This window comes from Argiope bruennichi, chromosome X1, assembly GCF_947563725.1.
Source record: "Argiope bruennichi chromosome X1, qqArgBrue1.1, whole genome shotgun sequence".
NCBI lineage: Eukaryota > Metazoa > Arthropoda > Arachnida > Araneae > Araneidae > Argiope > Argiope bruennichi.
Window position 1 is genome coordinate 54,907,895 of NC_079162.1, and position 27,817 is coordinate 54,935,711.

The 27,817-nt window shown below is 28.7% G+C and overlaps 1 protein-coding gene across 1 annotated transcript; it reads right to left on the minus strand.

Moving 5' to 3' along the window:
- Positions 1-12,326: 12,326 nt before the first annotated feature.
- LOC129959228 (GDP-Man:Man(3)GlcNAc(2)-PP-Dol alpha-1,2-mannosyltransferase-like) lies at positions 12,327-27,620 on the minus strand. Its single transcript, XM_056072051.1, has 3 exons — positions 27,563-27,620; positions 21,540-21,998; positions 12,327-12,598 (listed from the first exon to the last, which is right to left on the minus strand). The coding sequence occupies exons 1-3, from the start codon at positions 27,618-27,620 to the stop codon at positions 12,327-12,329; spliced, it is 789 nt and encodes a 262-aa protein (XP_055928026.1).
- Positions 27,621-27,817: the final 197 nt, after the last annotated feature.

The following is a 27,817-nucleotide window of genomic DNA, read 5'->3' on the forward strand; positions in this document are numbered from 1 at the left end:
CATATATATATAGGGAAAATACAAGGATTTTTTTTTTCCAGATTTGACAGGCAATCCTGCTAATTTTTCTTAATATATCCAAAATAACCTAACTATCAAAAGAAATTAACTGCAAATCATTTTTAGAAAAAAGTTTATCTAATTTATTAAGTTTAATTAAAAGTTTGATTTAATATATTAAAAGCAAAAATTAGTCAATTTAAATTCATTTTCAGTGCACATGAGGACAGCATGGTTCAAACATTTATATTTAGAAGCATAACGAATTTGAAATATGTACGTGTATTAATTGTTTTCAGCGCAGACAGAGAAAAAAATAGTTTATTTTTTATTTATAATACCAAGGTTAAAAAAAAAAAAAAAAAAAACTGACTTATCACATAACAGTAAGCATGAAAGAGAGACATGCTTGGAAAGAAACATATGTGCAGAGCCGAGCTACTCGACAAAGAAGCCTGGATGCAAGAAATCCTTCGGGTCCGTAAATTTTTTGTAAAGTAAAAATAAAAAATTAGAAGCACGAACATATATTAATATTGCACATTTATTTAATGTGTCGTTTTGCTTTTGTTATTAATTACTCCAGAATAATTGCAATTTTTTTTTGCACTTGTTTTTCGAGCTTAATATAGCAAGCGCATTTAAGCATACTTGACCAAAGACAATCCTTTATTAATTTCAATTTGCTGAAAGAGCGCTCAGCACTCTTTGTAATAACTGGCAACATAAAGTTTAAAAGTTAAAGTTTAAACACCGTTAATACATTTAGAAATAATTCATTATAATTATTATTTAGTATGTATTACAATACGTCTTGCGTGTTATTTGCATCCTTTTTATTCGAAATCATATCCCGTAGCAAAACAATTTCCTGGATTAGGTTTTCATCCACATCTTTGTTATAAAACTTTACAAAGTTTTTGTTACATTTTTTAAGTCATGTTTTTTTTCTTTAATTTTTATATCACTAATTAATTTGAAATGCTTTTAAATACATCTTCTATCTGTACAATAACTGTGTTAAAAAATAATATATAAATTTCTCTACCGGGTTTTCTATAACTTCATCTTTTGCTATTTCAGAATATATACATATATATTTTTCTTTTCCGAATTCGTGTTTCAGGAGAATGTTCTGAAATATTCAAACTGAGTGCGATCACATTTGCTTCGTCTAAAATGTGTTAAATTTTGGATTTCAATATTTATTTTATTGATTAAATGAAATCAAATCAATCGAGAACAATTATTTTTGATGGAAATATTTTGTTGATAGTGTTAATTTTGGACATTATTGGAAACCATACTATTAAAAATAAAATAAATTGCATTTCTTGTATTGAACCAATAGAGTTTTAGTTTCAGATACCGCTGTATTGTTATTTGTATCAAATTCTTCTACGGCATTACAAGTTTGTTCAAACTGTGAATACATTGCTTTATTCGAATCTATTTTGGTTTCCTCACGAGTGTCACATAATGGTTTAAGACTAATTTTTAAATGTTTTTGTAGAATTTCCTATCTTTTGTAGATACTGAAAATAAGCAATATAAACATTGCAGTATTCAAAAAAAATTTCCTATTTATATTGCTGGAAGCGGTATCACAAATTAAAAAATTAAAAGAGTGTGATAAGCAAGATGCATAAATTATTGCGTGAGGGTTTAGAGCAATTATTCTAGATTCTGCGCCTTTATATTTCCTTTTTTTGTTCATATCTTTTAAATATTCTTGTCCTCTACAGTTCATAATATCTAAATCAAGATCACTTAATCTTTTCAATTGAGTTTTTGCTAGTCCTTCAGTCACACCAATAAAACTTAGAAATGACTCATTTATAGTTAATCATTTCTTTTCAAAATCTGCATACCTAGTAATGACTGAAGTTTGTTCCTTATGGAAAATATCAAGAGTACAATCCATTTGGATACTATAGTACGATGCTGCTTTTAAAATTTTGTTAAGGACTTCATTTCCAAAAGCAAAAATAATTTGTTCTTGTAATCTATGTGCTAATTGATGCACAATCCTATTTTCCGAATTTTTTATTCTTTTTGATCTATTAGCAGAGAGTCGTATTTACTAAATAATTAGATTAAACTTTAAAAAATTCCATTATTAGACGTTTCTACGATATCATGGTTTCTCAAAGTGGAAGATTATTATATGCTAAAAAAAGAAACCAATCTATAATTCTTTGAAACAGTAATTTAAGTCGTTCTCTTTCCTTATTTATGGCAACTTGATTTTTTTTTATCAATAGTCGAACATAAATTAAGTCATTTTAACAATTCTTTCTAAGCAAAAAATGAATTAAAGTGACAATTAGAACGCTCTTGATCTTGAATTACAGTTGACAGTGGTAGAGTTTACCATACATTTAAGCTGGTTCATTTCAATTTTTTAATAAGTGGACTATAATCTTATTTAAAATCAAACGACAATTCGAATTCCAACTTTTTATTTGGTTAAGGTTCAACCGACCCAGCAACGATTCAATACGAATACTTTTTTTAAGAGTTGATCCCATGTCAGCAGGGTTACAATAAATTTAATCGCTGAAGCCAAGTCAGCGCATGGTTACAACATTTTAACAAAGAGCGCCAACGAAGCGGTAACAGACAGCTTTCTCCAGTTAGCCACCTATAAATCATATCAATTATTCATTTCCTCTTCTTTTGGAAAACAGTATACAACAAAAACAAAATACGGAGTCTAGAGCTTTTGAATAAATTAAACAGCTGCGAAGCTAAATTTCACCATTTGACATTTTCTTTAAGTAGTGCGTAGTGGAAAATGATCTATCCTCAGCATTCTTAATAAAAACTCCTTTGTGTTGTATAGGTTCAGTTTTAATATAAAACATTCTAAAATTATAATTTATAATACTTTACCATAAACCAAGATCACTTACACTCACTTGATCATATTTTTTATTATAATTTTCGTCGGTATTTTCTGGGTTGATCATGTAATATGAACATATGGTTCTTCAGCGATTTTACAGTTTCTATATTTCCATTGCAAGATTGTGTAGACTGAACTTTCTTCTCCAGTTGAAGCAATTTCATTGTCAGAACTACTTCGTAAACAAGAAAACAGATCTACTTGTGAATTCCTGAAAGTGAACTTTTTGAAACCCAGAGAGATATTTCCTTGGAATGGTCATGATTAGATCTAACAATATTAAACATTTTATAGCATGATTTTTCAAAATACTATATGCAATCTGACTTAGTTGGTGATGTAAACGACTGTAAATATACTTACCTTATGTTTATAATATGTAGCACACTTGCACTAGACAATAATATATCTGTAAACTTCATATACTTCCAAACCCGTTGATTTTTCCAATTAATTTCTTTCCACCTCGCTATTATTGTTCAGAACATTATTTTAATCCTTGATCATGTTGGGGCTCCGGTGCATAGCATCCTCCCCCCACCCCCTAGATAGCCGGCCCTGCATCTGTTGACATTTGGGCAGATGATACACAATATTTTATAAGGAGAATATGATGGCAGGGTATCTTTGAAAAGTGAATGTAATTTCTTGAGACTGCTTGCTGGCGTCGCACATGTGTATTCAGGACTTAAAAATAAAAGGCGGGGGCGGGGCAATTAATTTGTTGTGTTAGCGGTAGTTTTTGCTTATAAATAAATAAAAACTACCGCTATCTACAAGTAAAAAAAATTCAAGTATTTGAAAAGTCAAGTTCATGCAATTGTGCAATATTGGTGCTACAACTGTTATTTAGTAAAATTCATGCATTCATCAGTAACAATATAGAAGAAGCCTTGAAAGGTTGGTTTGGTAAATTTATTGCATCACTGTGTTTAATGATACTCTTTGGATTTTTGGAATCTTGGGTAAAAATCTATAGAATAGTGTCTATTTCGTAATTATAGTTTTGTGAATGTCATTTCTCAATGAAAAAAAAATTGCTAAATCAATGTATAAATCAATTTTCAAGTGCAAGCAAATTATATATGAAACTTACTTTAAGTAAACAAAATCTCTTATTAAATGATAAAAATGAATTATTTCAGAATCATTCATAATCGCGATATTTGGTTATGATGCCCTTAAGATTTGTCTAAAGCTTATTTCTTTGAAGCGTTTTCTATTGAGTGTTATGATTAACATATTTTCAGCCTAGGCAAATTAAATGCATTTCAGTCGCTCACAGAGTAAATAGTTTTGTAATACTCTCAACTAAAGCCAGTGCGCTAACCTCCTCGCTAATCAAAAGCAACGGCGGCAGTAGAAGACTAGCCGCAAGACTGTAAGCATGTGAAACCTGCCGACCGCGAGATTTACTTAAGCTTGTAAATATAAATATTGACTAAATGTGTATAATTGTAAGTGTAGTGTTTTGTGTAAGTGGTTGTGTATTAAATTCTTTTTAAATTGTTAGAGTCTGTTTTTATTGCATATCTTACAATTTTATATAAATTTTCAAAAAATTATTAGTTGTTTTGATTAACATTACTTTAACATTACTTTGAACAGTTTAAACATTTACTTTGATCTCTATGAAGTATTTTCTAGCTTTAATATTTTATTATTACTTTATTATTAATAGTATTATTGGCAGATTTAATTTAAATATGCACAAGAATTTTAACAATAGGTATGTTATATAACTAAAATTAATCATTCAATTTACTATTTTAAAATTCAAAAAGAGACGAGAAACAGTAATTTCGAAATGAGTAAAACATTAATAACAAATATTATGCAGGGTAAATTTATTTACGGACGAACAAAGTAATACATTAAAATATTTTTAAAAAGGTCTTGTTCATGATCATATAAAAGAAAAAATGCCATTATATAACATCATTAATATAAACTCAATGAAAAAATACCCAAACTTAAATACAATGCTATGTTTCTGAATATCAAAATTTTAGCTATTTATCTATTATTTTTGATTATTTTTTTCAACGTTTTGGCATATAGTATGAAATTCGAAATGAAATAAAAAAAATTAAAATAAAATATGAAAAATTAAAATGAAGGGGGAAAATGAAAAAACGATTATATAAAAAAACAGTTAAAAGATTGAAAAATTACCGCTAAAAGATCCTTACATTAAAAACAGAGAAATAATAATTTCACAAAAAATGTTTTACGTCAATTGAATGCAGGAATTTTCAAATCAATTCAAAGTACTGCATATTTGGGAAAAAAAAAAAAAAAAAAAAAGCAAATGAATAAAAAAGGAAAAGAAAAGAAAATTTGAAAAATATCGCATATAATCCAATCATATAAAGGGAAATAAATCGGAGTAATAAAAAGTATCCATTAAAAATAATCTTTATCTTAAATACAAAATAAAATATTGTAATAAAAAATATACTATGAAATTGGAAAAAGAGCATTTTTGAAAGATATAGAATAAGAAAAATTATACACCTTTAGAAATATAAAAGCGCATGCTACAGAAAAGCAAGCGGATTAAAAAGATAAGAAAAGAACAACACATATTTTCCATCAATATACAAAACAATGCCTTAAAAATCGTAAAATAGTGCCAGGACTGATTTTCAATAGGCATGCAAATTCGATCATTATCGAAATCGTGAAATTACAGGAAACTGGGTATGTATCAAAAATGTGGTAAGTATGGGAAATTCGACAAGTGTCAGAAATCAGATATGTATAGAAAATTTGATAAATATCAGATCTTAGATCAAAACCGATCGAGCACTCAAACTAGTTTTGAAAGGAGTTGGAATTTCTATGAATCCTAATGGTCAATGTTTTAGGAGGTCATTTCATTTAATGGTCATTGTTCATTTCTTTTCCATTGTCTATTTTTATGCCTTTTAAGGCTGAAGGGAAAAGGAATTCCCATTCATAAAAGGATATTTACACAAAGTTTCACTTCACACGTGTTGTTACAATTATACAACCCCCCCCCCCTCCATATTAGGACAAGTACATAACATATGTTATATGTGTAGAAAGCATTTTATGTTTGATGATTAAGCTTTCTCACTTTAATTAACACTGGCATTAAAAACACTGATACTAATCTCTCTTAAATGTATTATTGTAGAATGTGTATTACGATCTGAAGGACTTCAAATGCCGATGCACTTTCTACTCCAGATTGTTTGAGATCACGTATAGAAAATTTCAATTTCGTGCTGTTGCTTTTATATTTGAGACAGAACTTGAAAATTATCAGCTATACTAATTTTGAGCAAAGCTTTTTTTTCTCTCTCGTGGAATAATCACTATGCATATCTCGGCTGTATTTAGTTAATGGTTGACTGTTAATGTCTATTATCTTACAGTGAGATATAATATTTATATTCGTTTCTAAAAGAAGTTGCATTTTAATTTTAAGTTTATTTAATGATAATATTTATTTATTAAGTTGTAACCTCCGCACCCTTGGCTGCTTAGAGCAATAATACAAAGATTTTGAAAATGCCCCTTTTGTCAGTAAAAGTAAAAAAAATTATTATAGTAAATTAAAATCGGAGTTTTAGAAAATTAATATATTAAAAAAAAACCGAACTTTTGTTTCAATGAAATTTATATATTTTTTTTTCTTTGCAATGTAGATATATAATTAAATTTATGAAATGTATTACAAAATTCAGACTTATAAAAGCTTATATAGAAATAATTAAAAAAAAAAAAAAAAAAAAAGGGAATAGAATTTATAAAATTTTTAGTTTTTTTGCTTCGCAATGTGTATACATAACTAAATTTATGAAACGTATTACAAAATTCAGACTTATAAAAACATGTATAGAAAGAATTAAACAAAACAACAACAAAAAAAAGATACTTGGAAAACGACGGCAATGCTCGAATTAAATATATTTGCTCTGAAATTCAAAATAAAATTAATGTATTTTTAATGAAATAATAATATATAATTTAATGTTTTAATTGGACCGTAATTTCTTAATTGGATAAATGCTATAAGTTTTTTTTCAAATTAAATAATTTTTAGCATCTGTTTCTAAACAGATACATCTGAAGTTCAATTATTTGTATGATTTTAAAACTTATTTCTAAAAGGTATTGAAAATTATTACAGAACTTCTTTACCATTATTTCTGGAAGATATTTCGCATGTTATGAATGAATAGAGCATTAATTGTTCTTGAATTGTAAATATATATAAAAATAAAAGATACATAATACTTTTATTATATTTAAATAGAAATTTATTGGTGTTATCATTCAGTTAGGGAACAGAAAACAATTTATTGCAAAATGACATATTTAAAACAAGTATTTTTATCTATTAGAATATGACGATATTTATAGAAATATTAACAAAAATTAAGTACGAAGGTAAAAAACAATGAAGAGCAATAAAAAATAAACACTAATCGGAAACTAAAATGAATTCGAAAACGAAAATTAATTGTGAATATCGATTTATTGTATCGCGATTCATCGTGAACTATGATTCATGATATCGATATTTTTTAAAAACTGACACCGTAAAATCGATTTTTTTTCGATAAGTCGAAAATTGGCACTACCTTAATATATACCACCGAAGAATCCTTCGCCTTCTATTATACTAACTATATCAACAAAGACTTTCCTTTCCTCATCTCAACCCCTCATCCATCACTGTTAAAACCAAGGACACCACAACTTTCAAAGAAACGAAATCTCACTATAAAATTATATTTGTATCAAATTCGGCTAGATTTTTATATATTATATTAACATGATACAAAGTATCAAGGTAATTGTGAAAAGCTTGAAATGGCTTTTGTAGTGATTCCATCTGACTTCCTAATTTACCTCACTTCAAGTATGACAGAAATGTATCAATATTTGTTTTCGCTTTGAATTTAGTTACGCAGAAATAGCTTTTTAGCAATTAGATTGTTTACAACTGTGTAAATTATTATGTGGTATAAAAAGAAGAGATAAATAAATTGGAGTATAGTTATATATTATTGTCCCGTTTTGAAGCAATATGAGATCTTTTTTTGAACTCTGACCGACTCGCAATTCTGAAACATGTTCACATGACAAATATGGTACTCCTCCTTTCCAATTTCTACACCAGGGGTAGGACATTAGGTCCATGATACTGAATATAATGTAAATTAGGTCCACTTATACAATGGATCTTTAACGAAATTGGGTTTGGAACCTTACCAATAGGTTGCTACAGCGTTGAATGACGTGGAAGATAACAGCATAAAAATGATCGATTAATTGACTAAGAAAGATATCTTAGTTATACTTTATTATAAGAATGTAGAAAGTTCCATGCAGAGCAGATATGCTGTTTATCATGGAGTGCGAGACGATAAAGGATTAATGACTTGTTCTACACTGACAAAAATGATTGAAAAAAATCTCTACTTTGTACAACATATTTGTTAATATAACTTCATTCCAAATCAGAACTGCTGGTCAAAAACCTATGGATCTAAATGAATTTATTTTTGGTGGAGAGGATATAAATAAATGCACAGTCGATTCTTTAATAAATTTACTCTCAGGATTAAATATTATTCTCTTAAATGATCTCTTCTCTTGAGTATGTACCTTCAAGTAGTTCTTCATGATAAAAAATTATAAAATAAACTAAAATAATTTTTTTTTTCAAAATGACTTAATAGATGTAGTGGATGCAACTGATCTTTCAAATAATTCTTGAAAAGAATAAGATATAATTTTAAATTTTCAATATGTATAATAACATAACATCATCAGTGAAATTGTAATTTCTTTGTTATATGTCAATTGTATGACATATATTTATGTTTATTTATCAGTTTATTATCAAAGAGTAGTTCCAATACCTAGGATGGTTCAGAAGCAATAGCAACACCCCCTTCCCCTCTTCATCTGTTGTGCGCTCATCATTGCTATTAAAATTAAAAGGCTAATAAAAATTGTACATTTCTGATTATAAGTAATTTCACCAAAGTGTTTAGTTGTTTATTTAAACACAGAAAATAAGCAGATTATTAATTAATAGTACAAAATAATAAATCCACATGGTTTTAGTATTTAATAGAGAGAAAAAAGGGTCTAATAATAATAATATATTTTTAAATAAATAGATATATCAGTTTATTCAGAACATGGAATAAAATAATGAATAATAATTAATAAAAAAATTTCCAACAATGCTTAAATTTATTCTCTAAATTGAAAAAAAAAAAAAAGAATATAAAAAAAACCTAGGGAACTCTAAGTAATAAATTCCTATTATTAAAGTGATCTTGTTCAATGGGAAAAGTTAATTATTTTCTTAAGGTTGCATTACTGGTTATAGTTTTGAAAAACATATGATTAAGCTAAAATTAAATTATATAACTTATAATATATATTACTAAAAGAGTGGAGATTAATATATGGCAATAGTCAATTACTCTATAGAAAGAATTTGTTATTAGTTGAAATGTAATTATAGTTTTTTAAAAGAAAAATGTGAATTGTTTTTAATTCGTATAAATAAAGAGCTTTTAGAAAGGGACAAAAAACCTAATTAATCTCTCTCTCCATCTTTAAAAGATACAAGATGCATACAAAAGAAAAACTAATAACTCTTGTCTATTTCAAAGTTTTGAAACAAACTCATTTTGATATTGCAAAAAAAAAAAAAAAAAAAAAAAAAGATATTAATTTATAGAGGTTTTGGATGACATAGAATTGTTTCAAACCTAAAGGTTCTTTTGAGAGTAACAATTAAAGTTTTATTTTTGTCCCAATAATCAAAAAAAGCAAATTTAAAATCCAGAAAATGGAACCATTAATTTTGAAATGAAAAGAACTCATAAAATTTCAAAATTGTAACTCATTATAATTATAAAGTTTTGATATTTTGTTATATTATTTTAAAACAAGTCAAAAGTATTAATTTTGAATGTTTGCATAATAAATGCGCAAAGAAAAAAAAATTAGATCGCAAAGAAAAATTAGATTTTTATATGACAGATAACATATCATATATATATATAAATGTAATGATATTTTAAAATTTAATTTAAACTTAACCAATTTCCTAATTTTTAGCTCAATTTAGTCCATATTAACTTCATTCTAGAATATTCTCTTATTTCCTGATCCGATTCCACTTTTTCTATCTAATTAATTCAAAAGAAGCTTTGTAAAATTGCTGAATCGGCTAAAAGCCTAAATGTTCCCACACCTCGAGTGAAGGGACAAAATACTGCTGACTTGCCAAATTCTTCTAAAAGATCCTTGTGATTCCCTTGCTTTTTGATTGACATGCGATGGAAATCCATATTAAAACATCACATTATTTAAGACATGGGATAAAAGGTTTATCAGCTTTTCACTCATTTTTTCAGTGTCGTTTGTGTACTCGTCGCTCCTGCTTGGACATGTGTGCCTCCCTCAGATGAAATAAAACGACGTCAAAAAAATCGAAAGTTTCTTTGCTGACTTTGAAACTGCCTGCTGATTAAAAAATTATATGCTTACATATATATGTATATATATACATCAATTAGACATTTTTACATATTCAAAGTATTTGATCAAATATTGTAATTCTTCATGCTAAGTCTATTCACAAAACATTTTTTAATCAGTCACTTTTACAACACTCACCATGTATGCATTTCAGTTACAAATTTATAAAACATCAGAAGTGTCAAAATGCTCTATTAAATAAGATAAATTTATAGATGATATTTATAAATACACATTTTTTACTTCATGATAATTTTGTCATTCTATACAAGCATTATTAATCTCTTGTGACTGCTTACAGTTCTTTTGAAATTGCATAAATAAATTATGGCACAACTGTCACCATATTTAAGATTACAAAGATGGATGTTCATATTTGTAATAATGATGCCGACTTATACATAGCAATGTATCAAATAATAAATTTCTTAGATTATTAAAAAGAGATCAGCATAGATAAGAGTGTTGAAAATATACCCTTTTAAACTCATCTCAGAAAGTGATCTTTAATAAATACCCTTGACTGATTCTTGTCAGGGTTTAAGCTATAATACTTGCAAAAGTTTTAAATTCACTCAAGGTTCAAATTATTCTGTAGTAAATTAGATGAAACATAATTCTAGCAAACAATATAAAAGTCATCTTGAAGTTAAATATTGACAGTTCTTCATGTAATGTTTTTAAGTATACATATTTATATCACATTCTTTTTATTTAATGGTGATAGCCATTTTTCCATCTTATACTAGCCAGAATCATTTGTTGAAGAACTAAACTAGCAAATTGACTGATTTAGTTAATTCATGGTTGTGAACTTTTCATTTTTAAAATGTAAAAATACAAATATTTATATTTGCTTAATGAGTTTGAAATCATAAGAGAAATTATTTTTAAAATTTACTGGAAAAAAATCAAAACTGCTGAGTATATATGGTTTACTGAGTATATATAAAACAAATATATATATATATGGTTTTAGCAGTACACAATGATTGAAGTCCTTCAGAATTTAAAATTTTGTTGATTATATATATTTTTTGTATGCTTCTCAAAAACTTAAAAAGTCAATTTGAAGTATATCTTTTTAACTAAAAAATGATTAATTTGTAAACAAAAACGCATGAATTTTGCATTCATGAAAAAGTTGGATCAAATACAGATGAATGTTTGCTCCTACCATATATCAAAACTTCCCATTGCTTTTGCTTTTGAAAAATATGTATCCCCCCCATAAAAAAAATTAAATTTCACTTATGAAATATTAAATATGCTAACTGTTTTTTTTTTGTTATAATGTTGCATTGATCAAATGTTTTAGGCATTGATGTAAATTTTATGATAATATATATTTTATTGAAAATATTTATATCAGCTTTTTTCTGTTAAATATATTCTAATTTTTCATATATTTTTAGAATAGAGTTTATTTAAATCAAAAGATAACAAATAATGTGGTAAAACTTAGACGAATTCTAAATATCAAACTGGTGTATTTTCATACAAATTTAGATAATTAAAGAAGAAAGTGTTTAGAAATTTCTACTGCCTAAATTAGTAAACTAAAGAACATGCAGATTGAATTCAATGATATATCTAATTAATAACATCGAAATATCCATGTAGGAGGTTTTATTGCTTTCATTCTCTGCAAGGCGAGTTCGGAGAAAGTATAAGATTATGCATATTGATGTGAAAAACTAACAGGTACTCTGCATGTGTCGTATAAATGCTTTGATGCTTCAATGGAATTAAAAACAATATTTAGTTCATAATTATGCAAAATAAAAACATTGCGTTCCCTGTCAATGTTAAAAAAATAAATTGTATGATAAACAAATTTATTAATAACAAAATATATAATTACATCATTTCTTCATATGAAAAGTAATTTGAATGCTGAAATAAAATCATCTTCAAACTTATCTGCAGAAAAGCGTGATACAGAGTTACGAGCATTTGTTCTTATTTCATCTAAATCTTTAGGATCCATTTTCCATACATATTCCATAGCATCTGCAAAGGTGTTTATGTCATTTGCTAAGAAGCCAGTTTTTTTACCATTATAATCAACAATAATGTCCATCTTTGGGCCACCAGTATTATGAGCGATCATAATTAAACCTGCAGACATGCACTCAACAATTCCTGTAAAAATATTTTTATTGTATTAATCAAACAGGAAGAAATTGCTCAATTAAATGCTTTATATTCAGTCTAATAGAACGACTAAATAAATTACAATCTTGTAAATATTTTACTTTTTACACAGCCCTTGAATAGTTTTAAAATGCATTAAATGTAAATGTAGGTGCCCACATTTACCTACATTGTATAAGCCATTAAATATAGACTTAAATATAAATAAAAGAAAAGAATTACATCAAGTCATTTATTTATATTATATAGTTTATCACTGAGATGAAAAATACCACTTTTTATATCTTTCAGTTATAAACAATGACATGGTGAGCATCTCACTTTTAGGGTGAGGTAGTAAAAAATCATCTTCTAGACATGATCATCACTACCTTCAATCAAACATTTTTATGGTTAAAAAATAAACATGTTTATACTATGAAATATATCACTTTTAATTTTGAAGATTGTATAGCATACCAGATTTATTGTTATACCATATATAATAATAATAGAATAGGATAGGATAAATGGAAAAACTTGAAATGTACTCAGAAAAGTAAATGAGGTAAAAATAAAGTAAATTTTCCTGAATGAAAATAAACACAAAAAATTCAATCATAATACACTTATTTTTATGCAAGGGAAAAAAAAAAAAAATGCAAATATTTTCTTCTAAACAAATTTTGATCTGCAGTTGTAACCATATATATACTTCATAGATACCATTTGTTTATAGTATCACAATATATAAAACATAAAAATAACATTAAAACTTTAAAAATGGAAGGAAGAAACATTTCACAATTTAAATGCTACTAGAAATATCTACAAAGTGTCAAGCATTTTTCTGTGAATTTATTTACATTTGTGATTCGAGTTATAAACATTCCTATTCATCTAAAAAAATTTTTGAGCTACATAGATTTGATGATTCAGTTGAACAATTATTTCTCTTTCCTGAAGTAGCAACAATTTTTTGAAAGGGTTTGTATGCTGAAGAGTACAAATAAAAATGGATTTTAGAGATTAACATATAATTTTCCACAATTATTTGAACATACATTAATTATGAGAATGATACTAAAAAAATAATAAAATTCAGAAAAGTTTAACTAATTATTGCTGCTGACCAGAAAAAAATATGGCCTTATAGATAAAAACTAATATAAGAAAAAAAGAATGAAAGTGAGTGTACAATTATTTTGTTTTCAAGTGATAGCTTGGCATGCACTCTGATTATAGATTTGATCACCACAATGAGAGTAATCATTTGATAATTTTAAAATTACTTGATTTAATAGAGCTTTAGCCCTTTGTGTCTCTTTGTTTCACTATGCGGAACACCTAACTTCAATTGCTTTATCATTAAATTCAAATATAAATGGGGGAAAAATAGATTTAGGATTCACTTAAAATTTTTTTTAAATAAGAGATGATGACAGTTTAAATCAAACAAATACATAATTTTCAGCCCTTATGCACTTTGTAAAAGCCTGTATTTTCAAGGAATTTTGTTTTTATATATTTTTTTAGACAAAAATAACTATTGGAAAAAAATTCACCATAATTTAGTTGTCTGTATTTTAAACTATTTATTATATATTTTAAAAGGAAAAGCATGCATGTAACTGTCAAATAAAATTGGATGCTTCATTAGTTGGAATACTGCACCAATTGTGCTATGTGGCAAAACATTATGGCAGAAAGAGAACATCTGTGTCTTCATTCCTTTCTTTCCTTCATTCTTTTCGTGGAAACTAAACTCTATCCAAGGAAAGTTTTGGGGGAGGGTAAGAGAGTCTATGATTTTTTTTTTCCTTAAACAGTAGCTTTCATCATCTTTGCTTAAAGCTGTATGTTACGAGCGCCTTTGGCTAAAAACTAATTTTAACTTTAATCATACTAGAGCTATAACTTGCTTTTACAACTCTAAAATCAGAATTAACTGCGCGCGAAACCAATGTATGTTTTTGTATATGGCAACTAAATATAAATATAGCATGTAAATAGAATTGTAATTTAGATAGATAATAAAATGGAGTCAGATTAATAACGAGTGGATTATTTCACATTACGATCCCACATCTTTGAATCTTATTAGCGGAGAAACGACTGAATGAAATGAAATTCAGGTAGAGTCTCAACATTGTGGTGAACCCGGACGTGATTGCTAAAAATACGGTACGTCTGTTTTTATTTGCAATAAGAATTAAGTAGTGAAATAAAAATGGAGATGTCCGTTAAGAAGCGAATACCTATTAGATCTAACTTTACGAAAACGTATAATGTTTTAATTGAAAGATTAAAGGTCGATGAACCTCAGGAAAAAGAGATTAAATCACTTTTCGGCAATTTGGAACGAATTTATTCGGATTTGGCCAAATTAGATAATGAAATATGTAGTTTTCTTCTGGAAAATTCTGATACCGAAAAGTATGAAGATGAGTATATGAAAATCGAAGAATACAGCACAAAAATGATTGAAGCGAAAGTAAATGTGGACATATATTTGACTAAACTTTCTTACGCTGAAAAGGAAAGCGTTGGTTCTGTTTCTCCTAGAATTAAACGAAAACTTAAGTTACCTAAAATAGAACTCGTTAAATTTAACGGTGAAATTAAGAATTGGCTGGCTTTCTGGAGTCAATTTAAGCGTATTCATGATGATGATAAATTAGAGAATGAAGACAAATTTCAATATTTGATCCAATGTGTAAGTGAAGGAACTAGAGCTCGGGAAATTATAGACAGTTATCCTCCAACAAATGCGAATTATTGCAAGGCAATAGAAAGTTTAAAATCGCGTTTCGGAAAGGATGAGTTGCTTATTGAATACTACGTTCGTGAGCTACTAAAATTAGTTATAATAAATGCTTCAGAAGCTAAAAGGAAATTAAGCACGTCGCAAATTTATGATAAATTAGAAACTTACTTAAGAGCTCTAGAATCAATTGGTTTAACATCAGACAAGTATTCAGCAATGCTTTTCCCCCTGGTGGAATCCTGCATACCTGAAGATATATTCAGGGTATGGCTGCGTAATCCAATTATAATAGCAAATCATGACCCGGAAAGCAATGCTTATTCAGAAAAACTGAAAAATTTATTACTCTTTCTGAAAACAGAAATAGAAGGTGAGGAAAGAATTCGCTTAGCGAGATCAGGATTTGCGCCTAAGGTGTGTAAGGAGAGGAATTCTGATTCTGTGGCTACTGCTACAGATTTGTTTTCAGGAGGTACAGAAAAAAGAAAACATAATGCAATATGCGTTTTTTGTGAAAAACCTCACGAAAGCAAAGAATGTTACAATGCCAAAAAATTTGATTTTGAAAAGAAACAAAAGATTTTGAAAAATAAAAAATGCTGCTTCACTTGTTTAAAGCCTGGCCATAGGTCAAGAATTTGCAAGTCAAATGTACAGTGCCTGCTTTGTAATAAGAGGCATTGGACTTTGATGTGTCCAGATCTGCCAACAAACAAACCAAAAGTCAAAACACCTGAGGTGGAAGAGAATCTAAATGTCAATTTATCCAATCAGTGTGCTGCTGAAGAAGTTCTCCTTCAAACATTGCAAGTTAATATTAAAGCAGAAGGAAAAACACGCAGAGTACGAGCTCTTATTGACAGTGGTTCGCAGCGATCATACTTATTAGAGAAAACAATTAAAGAAATGAATCTGAGGCCCATTGAAGTTAAAAATATCATACATTCGGTATTTGGTGGATCTACGTTAGAAAAACAAGATCATGGACTATATGAAATAACCCTTCAGAATTTGAATACGGGATTCACTTACGATATGCAAGTCCTCGATCAACCAATTATATGCGGAAAAATACCTCGGATCCACAAAGGAAATTGGCAAAAGGAGTTGAAGAAAAAGAATATAATACTCTCTGATCAAGGCAAAGATTGTCCGAACATTGAATTGCTGATAGGAGCTGACTTTTGCGGACAGTTATTCTCAGGAAATATATATGCTCTGAAATGTGGATTAGTAGCATATGAAACAAAATTAGGCTGGCTGATCATGGGTAAAGTTTTTGGAGGAAAAGAGGAAAATACTTCCGCTCAACTGGTGACTTCAATGCTAATACAAAATAGCTCTATCTCTGATCTTTGGAAATTAGAAACTTTAGGTATTATGGATCCAGTTGAAACTAAATCTAAAGAAGAAATGAAAAGAAACGCAATGGATCATTTTATGAAAGCAGTGGATAGAGATGAAAATGGCAGATACATAGTTAAGCTACCTTGGATAGAAGCAAAAGAAATTCTACAAGACAATAGATCCACAGCTGAACAACGTTGTATCCGTACTTCACAAAAGTTAAAAGATGAAAAGAAATATGCAGAATATGAGGCTGTTTTTGAAGAATGGCTTGAGGAAAATATAATAGAGAAAGTGCCCAAAATGGAGGAGGGAAATCCAAGTTATTATTTGCCGCACCGAGGTGTTTTTAAGGAAAACTCATCAACCAAAGTACGTCCAGTGTTTGACGCTTCTTGTCGAGTTAAGAAAGTTCCGTCCTTAAATGACTGTCTGGAAAAGGGACCAAATTTAATAGAGCAAATTCCACCCATTTTAAGAAAATTCAGACAAAATAACATTGGGGTAATTTCTGATATTAAAAAAGCCTTTCTTCAAATCTCAATTGCAAAAGAGGATCAAGATGTTTTGCGATTTCTTTGGTGGAAAGATTACGAAACAAGAAAATTTGAGATACTTCGTCACCGCCGTCTTGTTTTTGGCCTCACTTGTAGTCCTTTCCTCTTGGCAGCGGTTTTGATGAATCATCTAGAGGAAAGTAAAGAGTGCTTTCCTGAAACCTCCGAAATATTGAAGAATTCCTTTTATGTAGATAACTGTGTGACATCCGTGCGCAATGAAGATGATCTTACCCGATTCATTCAAGAAGCAAAGCTGTTGCTTTCCAAGGCTTGTTTTGATCTTCGAGGTTGGGAATATACAAGGGACCTAAGTCGGGACGAGCCAACTGTTCCAACCTCAGTACTTGGACTGTTATGGAATACAAATGAAGATTTCCTTTTCTGTGATTTACAAAATACAGAATTTAATTTTGATGTTTGCAGTAAAAGAAATATTCTGTCAACGTCTCAAAAGATATTTGATCCACTTGGATTTTTATGTCCTGTGACAATATGTTTAAAACTCTTAGTGCAAAATATTTGGAAAAGAAACTTAGGGTGGGATGAAATTCTACCAGATGACATTCAGAAAAAATTCAAAACTTTGATTGTTGATTTGAAATTGCTGTCTGAAGTTAAGATCCCTAGATGTGTAAAGATCAATGGCTGCACCGAAGGACTAAGTCTTCATACCTTTTGTGATGCCAGCAAAGTTGCATACAGTACTGTCGTATTTTTGAGAAATACCTTGGGAGAGGAAGTCAAAATATATTTTATAGAGGCAAAAAGTAGAGTAGCACCTTTAAAGGTTATTACAATACCTCGTCTAGAATTATTGGCATGCTGCATTGGAGCTAGGTTAACTTCAGACATTAAAAATTCTATGTCTTTGAGAGACGTACCTACTTTTTATTGGACAGATTCTTCTGTTGCTCTTCATTGGATTCAAAAAGAAGATCATTGGGGTACGTTCGTGAATAACAGAGTAGAAGAAATAAGAAGTCTTTCTTCAAAGGATGCTTGGAAGCATCTCCCAGGCACTTGCAATCCTGCTGATCTCCCTTCCCGTGGTTGTTCAATCCAAGGATTTTTGAAATCGAGATGGTGGGAGGGCCCACAGTGGTTGAAACTTCCAGAAGAAGAATGGCCAGCGACAGACTCTGAATACAATTTTGAAGAGGTTTTCCGGGAAAGGAAAAAGAGGGTCGTAACTTTAGTCAACTCTACAGATCTGAATAAATCCTGGTATTTGTACAAGTTCTCAAGATATTCCAAAATTGTGCGAATGATAGCATGGATGCTACGATTTGTACAAAATTGCCGAAATCCAATTAACAAGATGAAAGATCTTTTAACTGTTGCAGAACTAGATGCCGCCGAAAGAAAGGTGATACAAATCGTGCAACAAGAAACCTTTAATAACGAAGATGCAAGATCAAAACTTAAATCACTCTGTGTGTTTAATGATTCTGATGGACTAATTAGATTGAAAACTAAAATTACTAGACGAGATGATGAAGAAAATTTTAGATACCCTCTAGTATTGCCTTGTAAGCACCCATTAGTGGAGAGATTGATTTTCGAACATCATTTGATCTCTTCCCATGCTGGAGTTCAAGTTGTCCTAACAGATATCCGTCAAAAATTTTGGATTCTGCAGGGCCGAAAAACTGTCCAGAAAGTGCTCTCAAGGTGTATAAGATGCAAAAGATATACGAGCAAGAAAATTGAATCAATTCCTGCGCCACTACCGGAAGATCGTGTACGGGAAGCCTTGATATTCGAAGTCACTGGAGTGGATTTAGCAGGGCCGCTTCATTTAAAGGATGGGAAAAAGGCCTGGATCTTGCTTTTTACTTGCGCTGTATATAGGGCCATTCATTTGGAATTAATACAGAGTCTTTCAACTAATGGATTCCTTCTAGGTTTTAGAAGATTCGTCGCAAGACGAGGGCGACCTAGGACTATATACAGCGATAACGGAACAAATTTTACTGGAACAAATAATTTGATGGGTTCTCTTGATTGGGACAAGATTGTCAATGACGCCTCCGTCTTAAGAATTCAGTGGAAATTTAACCCCCCAACAGCTGCTTGGTGGGGCGGATTTTTTGAGAGCATGATTAAGATGGTGAAGAAGCTTTTAAGAAGAGTTTTAGGAAAGGCATCGCTTCATTACGAAGAAATGTTCACTATTCTTTGTGACGTAGAAGCCAACATCAATTCTAGACCTTTGAATTATCTATCGGAAGATCCGAATGATTTAATTCCACTGACTCCCTCAATGTTCATTCAAGAGACTACAAAGGTAGGAGTTCCCGATTTGGATACTTTGGATAAAGTAAATATCTCCAAACGATATCAGTATCAACAAAAATTACGAGAGGACTTGAGGAAAAGATTTCGAAAAGAATATCTAAGCTTGTTAATCCAGAAGCCAAAAGGAAAGGAATCTAGACAAGTGCAAGTGGGAGATATTGTTATAATTGAAAGTGATATCAAAAAGCGACTAGACTGGCCTTTGGGATTGGTAATCGAAGTGTTTCCTGGGAAAGATGGCTGCATCCGAGTAGTGAAGCTAAAAACAGCGAGTGGGGAACTTGTGCGTCCAGTGCAACGTTTATACCCCTTGGAATTAGACCATGACGATCCTGTGGGTGCGAGAAAAAACGAACCGGTTGCTTCGTATGAAGAAATCGAAATCCCGAGCTCGGAAAATAACGACTATGAAACAAAAACTAGAAGTGGAAGAAAAGTGGTTAAACCTTCACGTTTTAACTAACTTTTAAACTTTATTATGTACTTTTCAAATATGTGCATTTCATGTTTTGATTTCTAAATATTTTGAATGCAATATTTTGTTAATTTTGATTTTGTAACCTCCTAATTTAAAAATCAAAAGGTGGGAGGATGTTACGAGCGCCTTTGGCTAAAAACTAATTTTAACTTTAATCATACTAGAGCTATAACTTGCTTTTACAACTCTAAAATCAGAATTAACTGCGCGCGAAACCAATGTATGTTTTTGTATATGGCAACTAAATATAAATATAGCATGTAAATAGAATTGTAATTTAGATAGATAATAAAATGGAGTCAGATTAATAACGAGTGGATTATTTCACATTACGATCCCACATCTTTGAATCTTATTAGCGGAGAAACGACTGAATGAAATGAAATTCAGGTAGAGTCTCAACACTGTATGTTCTTGATTTTGAGTTTCGCTAATGCTTGTTTTATATAACCATGCAATTATCTTCTAATATATATAACAGCTTATTTTTTATTTTAAATATAATCGTAGTTAATTTCTTATTGTAAATTAATTGTATAGGAAATGGCATGTAGGCGTCCATTAAGTCTTTTTGAAAGATAGAAAAGACGATGTGAGAGAGAACTGAAAATGCTACAAGAATTGCTCTTGGATAACAAATCTGAGCAAGCATTCTTGTAATGCAAATTAGGTCATGCTAATTCTGCTACACAGATATAAATTAGTAGTGTTTTATTCATATTCAAGAGATTTTAATCATTTTTGCACTTTGTTGCAATGCTTGCTAAATCATAATTTTCATAGCTCTAGTGGCACAGTGTTTTACCAGATAGAACACTTACAGAATGAAAAAGGGAAGTACATGAAATTTAATTTGCATACTTCTTTAGGCCTAAATAGACTTACCTTCAACCTTTTTTTTTTCCTACTTGAATTTAAGTTTTAAAGGGTTGCGTGTCATAAAGGATCAAATATTTTCTATTTAAAAATAAATTTAAAAGAAATATTTCATACAACATTAATATTATATAATAATCTTCATTTTCATCACATCTCATAAATATTTAAAATTAATGTAAACTGCTGCCAATGAGTAGCTTCTAAATGAACCATGCTAGTCTCTTTGGGATTTCATACTATTCTGAAAACCTAGATATCAACAGTTATACAACAAATACAAATTTTATAATATTTAAATAAAATATAGTGATCTACAAATCAATGGTGTACAATGTATTTTACCCTAACATTATTGAATAAGTTTGAAAGAGGATTATAAACTAAAATCACATTCAGTATAGATCTAATAATACTGGCATAATCCATAAAAAAATTTTCAGTTAAAAAAATAAGAAGTATAATGATTAGGATTTTGAATCCGAAACTCATTTTCAAAACCCGACCTATCTTGCCTATGATTGTCTACTGAAAATGATTTAACAAATACAAAATGCATATAGTTGTTATGTGCCTAGTTTTTAGAATTTATAAACTTAAAGATAAAAAAATATTTACTCTTACCAATACCAAAATGTTCATCTCTCATAGTATGAAGTGCCATAATAGATTTCTTCATTTCTTGAACAATTTCTTGAAATGTCAAGTTAACTTTGAATTCCACTTTTTCAGATATCTTCAGTTCATTGCACAAGTTTCTTAACATTTGGACCCTTTGATAATCTTCCTCATGTCTGCAACTTCCAATAAGCACCAAAATAGTGGTATTCATAAGACATTCTAATCTTTCAAGAAAGTTATGGAAAGCTCTAATTTGAAGTTCATGATTTTTTTCTGGACGAAATTGGGCAATAGACATAATTCTTGTTTTACCATTATGTATTTCCAATGGAATGCAATTAAATGCAGAAACATCACATGGTGGATAAACAGTAAAAGTCAAATGAGGTTTTTGCCACAGTTCCAATATGTGATTTCTTGTCCATGATGAATTCACCATAATAATATCAGCCTGCCTACCAACTACACGATAAAAAAATGCAAAAAGATGGTAATAAATAAGTTTGCACTGTGAAAATAATTTACTGTTTGAAATATATTTGCGGTTATTTACAGCAGTTGTTCTAATCTGAACATTTTTCAACATATCTGTACTAATAGTGGGGAAATGTACATAAGCAGCTACAGAAGAAGATCCTAAAAATTTGAAAATTGGGAATGTCCAAGCATATCCCATAGTATCAATATATATATCAGGGGCATATTTAAGTAGAGCTTCTAATCCTAAAACAACAGATCCCAAGCTTTGCATAAGTAAAGTGAAAACTGGATAATATTTTGCTTCAACTAAGAAACGAGTTTTTAAGTATATGATATCAATGCTTCGAAGAAGTTTTATATTGAAACGCACTTCAACATTCTTTAAAATGTCTGCAGCTGGGACATGATCTCCTGAATAAACGATACAATGTGCATCTTTATACCTAAAAATATAAACAGAAATTCCTTAAATAGAAACTTTACTTCCACAAATACACACAGCATAAACAATTAGAGTATTTAACTATAAAATACAGTTCTGCATAAAGGAATAAATATTTATAGATTATAAATTAGGATAAGAAGTAAATTAGGATTACATTTATACTAGACAATTTTAGCTTACAATTCATATTTTTCATTAAAAAATGTTAAAATACATACACACGTCTTTCAAGAGGAAGAAGGTGAATAAAATTAAAAAAAATAATAATAAAAAGGAAGTCCAAAACAAGACCCAAAGCTGCTTATATAACCATTTCTTATTTATATTAAGGTATTTTCAGCTTTGCATTTTAAGGTCTCTTTTCAAGGCAACAATTTATCAGCAGCTCTATTTTCATATAAAATTATTTCCGCATCTAATATTTAATGCAGAAAATAATAAAGTATAAAGTGAAGATTTTTCATAAATTGTGAAGGAAATTCATTAGTATAATAAGGAGTAGAGCTTAATTTTATTTACAATTTACAATAGCTTAATTTTTTGTTTCCAATACATTACTTACACTATAAATAGTCAATTATTTTGATGCAAATACGTACTGCTCTTAAAAAAAATAACTTAAACTGGAAGAAGAGATTAAAAATTAAAGCTTTCAAGAAGTAAAATAAGTTAAAATTGAGCATTAAAGCATGGGAAGGAATTTAATACTTTAGCCTCCTTGAGTATTACGAAGCATACCCAATGAGAGTGAAAGTTTTTAGGAAATCTAGCACTGAACTTACAATTGACATTTGATTTGATAGTCTTGAAACAGAATTTTTTGAAACTCGTATACTAATGTATTAAAAAATTAAAAGAAATTTTGAAATAGCTTTTAGGAAATTTTGTCAATGATTTAAAAAAACAATATATATCTTCATTGGCAAAAAGTACCATCAAAATATAAAAAACTAGAGCCTGTAGGAATTAACTGTGTGTACACCATGAGAACACTTTCCGCCAAATGTCTTTATTTACAATTGTTGCTAAAGAAACAGGTTGCTGAAGGAAAAGTTCATTTTGCATAGATAGAAGCTCATTCAAGTTCCTTACACTGACACATTTAGTGCCAAATTGGTGATATATGGTATTATTACATCTAATTTTTGAAAATAATTCACAAATTTCAAATTATTTGAATACTCAGAATCTTGAAAACATCTGATATTCCAGTCATATATATACAAAGAAAAACACATTAAATAGAGAAACTGATAATTATTTGTATGTCTAACAAATGCACAATAAGAAGAAAAAAAAATCCATTAAGAAATCTAAAGTGCAATCATGCATGACAAAAAATTATTAATCTGCATTTCATTCGTTTTAAATTTATGTAATTAATAATCAACAAATTCTTAGGAGTAAATGCAAGGAAATCTAACATAAAAACAATAGTTCGCAAATTTTTATAAAAGGTTGTTTATATCTAATACAATGTAAAATGTTCATCATTAAGTACACTTGAAACCTTTTTGAAATTTATTTACTTCCTCTGAAGTATATATATTTTCTGAAACAAAATTAATAATTATCATACTACTAATATTTAGTTTTTTAAAAATCTAGATTTGATCTGTGACTTATTTTTAATATGTACAAGATTTCTAAAATATAATTAACTTAACAAAATGTATATGTAAAAATATTCTGAATCTTTAAATAATTAAAATATTTATTCGAGCGTGTGTCAGAGGTCCTGCACTTAAAGGGAAACACAAATAAAGCCTTTAAAAATAATTTGAAATCCCTTTACATTATCTCTATCAAAAAAAGATGCAAAAGTTCATTTTAATGTTTTATTCCAGATGATCAAATGTTCACTTTCCCAGGCTTGAAAAAGAAAATCATTTTAAAGAAAATATTTCATGAAAACTGGCACACACTTTAGGGCTGAAAAATAAGTCCTTCATTTCATTGAATATCAGTAGTCATTAGAATAATAGCAATAAAGGATCCCAATACTCCTGCATTCATTTTAACATTCAGGGTTGAAAATTCTTCTCTGCTAATGTCCTTCAGTTTCTATTAGACATTTTTGTTTGAAGCCCATCAATGTCATTTAGGAATACCCATCAGTTTTGTAAACTACCATTCTATTATTACAATCAGGCTACAGGATTAGAAGAAATCTCATTAAATATTCTAATTCTTCTAGCTCACATTAACATGTGTAAGTTTTTAGCTTTCTTGAATCACATTTGAGAAATTCAAACAACAAGCTGTGAAAATAAGCCTGCACAGATTTTTTTATTCATAAAAGAAGTGTAATGTATTTCCTATAATGTAATGTAATCGTCATATCATTATAATGTTGGACAATGTTTGGCAGTAAATATATTTTTTTACAATTGCATAAACTCAAATTTTAGAAAAGTAATAAATTGTACTAACCTAAATATTTTCAAATACCATAACAGAATTATTATTTTTAAATTCAAAGTAATTCCTTTTTCTTTTAAAGGTGTAAATTCAATTTCTTATAATTGTTATTTAACATTAAGAACAAAAGCATAAATCAATTTTTAAAAAAATCTTGACAACAATTGTGACAGGAGATAACTGAATTATATCTATAAATTTAACAGAAATAATTAAACAATTTTGATGAAAATAAAGTACTGAATTCATAAAATATATTTCCTTTAAAAATAATGAAATTCAAAGTACCCTGCAAAACTTATTTTAACTAAAATCTTCAATAGAATTTCAAAAGAAAAAGTATTCAAAATCAATAACCAGTTTAATTTTTCTAATGCAAACAGCCTAATTTGCTTAAAAAGTTTCAAATTCTTATTTTAAAAATATGTTCATCAAAATGGATTTCTGCGGTTTCCATTTCCAAATATCTATGAATTAAAAGGGTGATCTTATTTAATCTCTTAAAAAGTTATATAACTTTTGGTTTACGACAACCATTTCATTAAATGTCAGTTTAAGGCATTATATAAAAGTTTTCTATTTAGAAAAAATCATAAAAAATGTATGCGATATAATTTTTTTTAACTAAAGAAAGGGTCTTTAGTTTTAGTTGAAAGTCATATGAAAAATACTTTTATATTTTATGGCACTTAATGCAAATCATTAAAAATTCCTAAAACATTAAAAAGAAAAGCAAAACAGCATTTCCTGAATATAAATGAAACCATTGATTTCGTAATTTGTTCGTTTATAAAAGCAATAATAACACTTTAGAAACAGATTTATTTTGGAACATTTTGTCTGATATAATTATTTATTATTATTTAACACACTTCAAATATTATTTATGTTGAGTTTTAGCCACAAGTTTAAAAAAAATAGAAAAGAAAAAAAAAACCTTTAAAAATTTTGAAAACAATTTATTTGTATTGTAAATATATGAAGTTTTTAAGAGAAATGGTTCAAGTATGTAAAAATATTTATAAATGTTAGAATCTATTGCTTTTCCATCATTTCACTTTCGACAACTTAAATTATTAATCATAACAAATATAAAAAACAATTATCCAGGAATTAACTAACCAAATACTTTTATGTTTTATTTTTAGTCAATTCTGCCAGAAAAAGTATAACAAAATTACTCAGGAACAAAAAAAAAAAAAAAACTTAAAGAATAAAGACAATCAAAAGAACGTAAAGCTGAAGTGTGACTATATGGAAGAACACATTACTAATAAAAAAATAATAAAAATGTACCAGAAATAGATTTTATAGCTGCAGAAAATTAAATAAAAATCCAAAATCTTCTACAAGCAGTAATTAAACTAAATGAAATGAAACAAAGAAGCAACTATGAAATTCAACTTTATAAAATAGATTAATTATGATTAAAATAATGCCAAAATTATCTCATTTCAAAATGCTAAAACTATTTTCCAAAGATCAAGTTACAGTTGTGTAATTTCTTTAAAAAAAATCTAAGTCACTATCACAAGATTCCATCTCTTCTGAATCTGAATCGCTGCTCCCAATTTTAATTACCAGTTTATTCACTAGCTCTTCCAAAATTGCATCCTTTCTTCAAAAATTGTTTACATGTTTTTCCATGTAATGGTGATGCACTTCCCATTCTTAGGAAGCCACTCCGCCCATAACTTGGTACAATAGACATTGTAAATTCTTCAAACTTATTCCAGTGACATCTTTTTCTTTGGTAAGCCTTTTAATTGTAGACTGAATCAAAAAATAATCAAATGCAACTAATATTAACCAGAGAAAAGGTTAATAAAATATAACAGAAGCAACTTAAGCGAATATAAAGACATATGCAAATACGGCAAAAGCGAGAAAACGAGTGATCTACAGCTTTTTCATTGCTTCCAATTAATGCCAAGGGAAAAAATCCAATCCAATACTCCCTATTCAAAATGGATCTTCCTAACCAAAACCTATTTCTATATTGGCTGTTGTAAACAAAGTCATTTGGTAGGAAATGTTCTCGTGGTAGACACACTGTACTTAATCCCATGAAAGTATCTTTTTTCAATTCTTAAAAAAATAATAAAAAAACAACAACCCATCAATCTTTACAGGAAGAAGGCTTATGACTAAGATTAGATTCTAAACAACAGACCTAATGAGAAAGAAATTTGGTAAGAAGATAAATACATCCATATTTTGAAAACAATTTATTTGTATTGTAAATATATGAATGGAACAATTTTAATTGCTCTGTGATAATATTTAATGTAACTGAATTGTTAATAGCATTTTAAAAGTAACATTTCAAAGTAGCTGACGTCTTTAAAATATGTTACTGAACAGAAAAATGTAAAGTAATAATAAATTATGTAGATATGTTTGTTGAAATAATACATTATTAATAATCATGATATATCAGTTCCTGAATGTTAACCACATCCCAATGGCGAACATAGTCAATAGACTAACATAACATCGTTGGCATATTTTTTGGGGAGATTTATCGCTATTTGCAATAAACATAACAATTTTGTATTTTTTTTAGAGGGCGGAGATTAATACAGTAACAAGGTACCTTTAACAATAGTGTTGAATTATATTGTTATAACATAAAATGATACATTGAGGATGCAATGAAAAGAAGTAAGAATGAACATACTGTTTTTGAACTGCTCGTACTGCTGCCCATAAGACTCGTTCTCCTCCTCCGCCAGCATTGCAATAAGGATGAAAAAAACCAACAGTAAATTCTCTTTTCCTTTCTTTCAAAATACGTTTTCTAAAAACTATATATACTTTAAAAGAAAATAATCCAAAAGATACAAAAAGAAAACAAAACAGCAACGCACTAAAAATCATTTTTTTAAAACTTAAAAATAGTCAGCTTAGTTGATAAACTGATGACATCAATTTA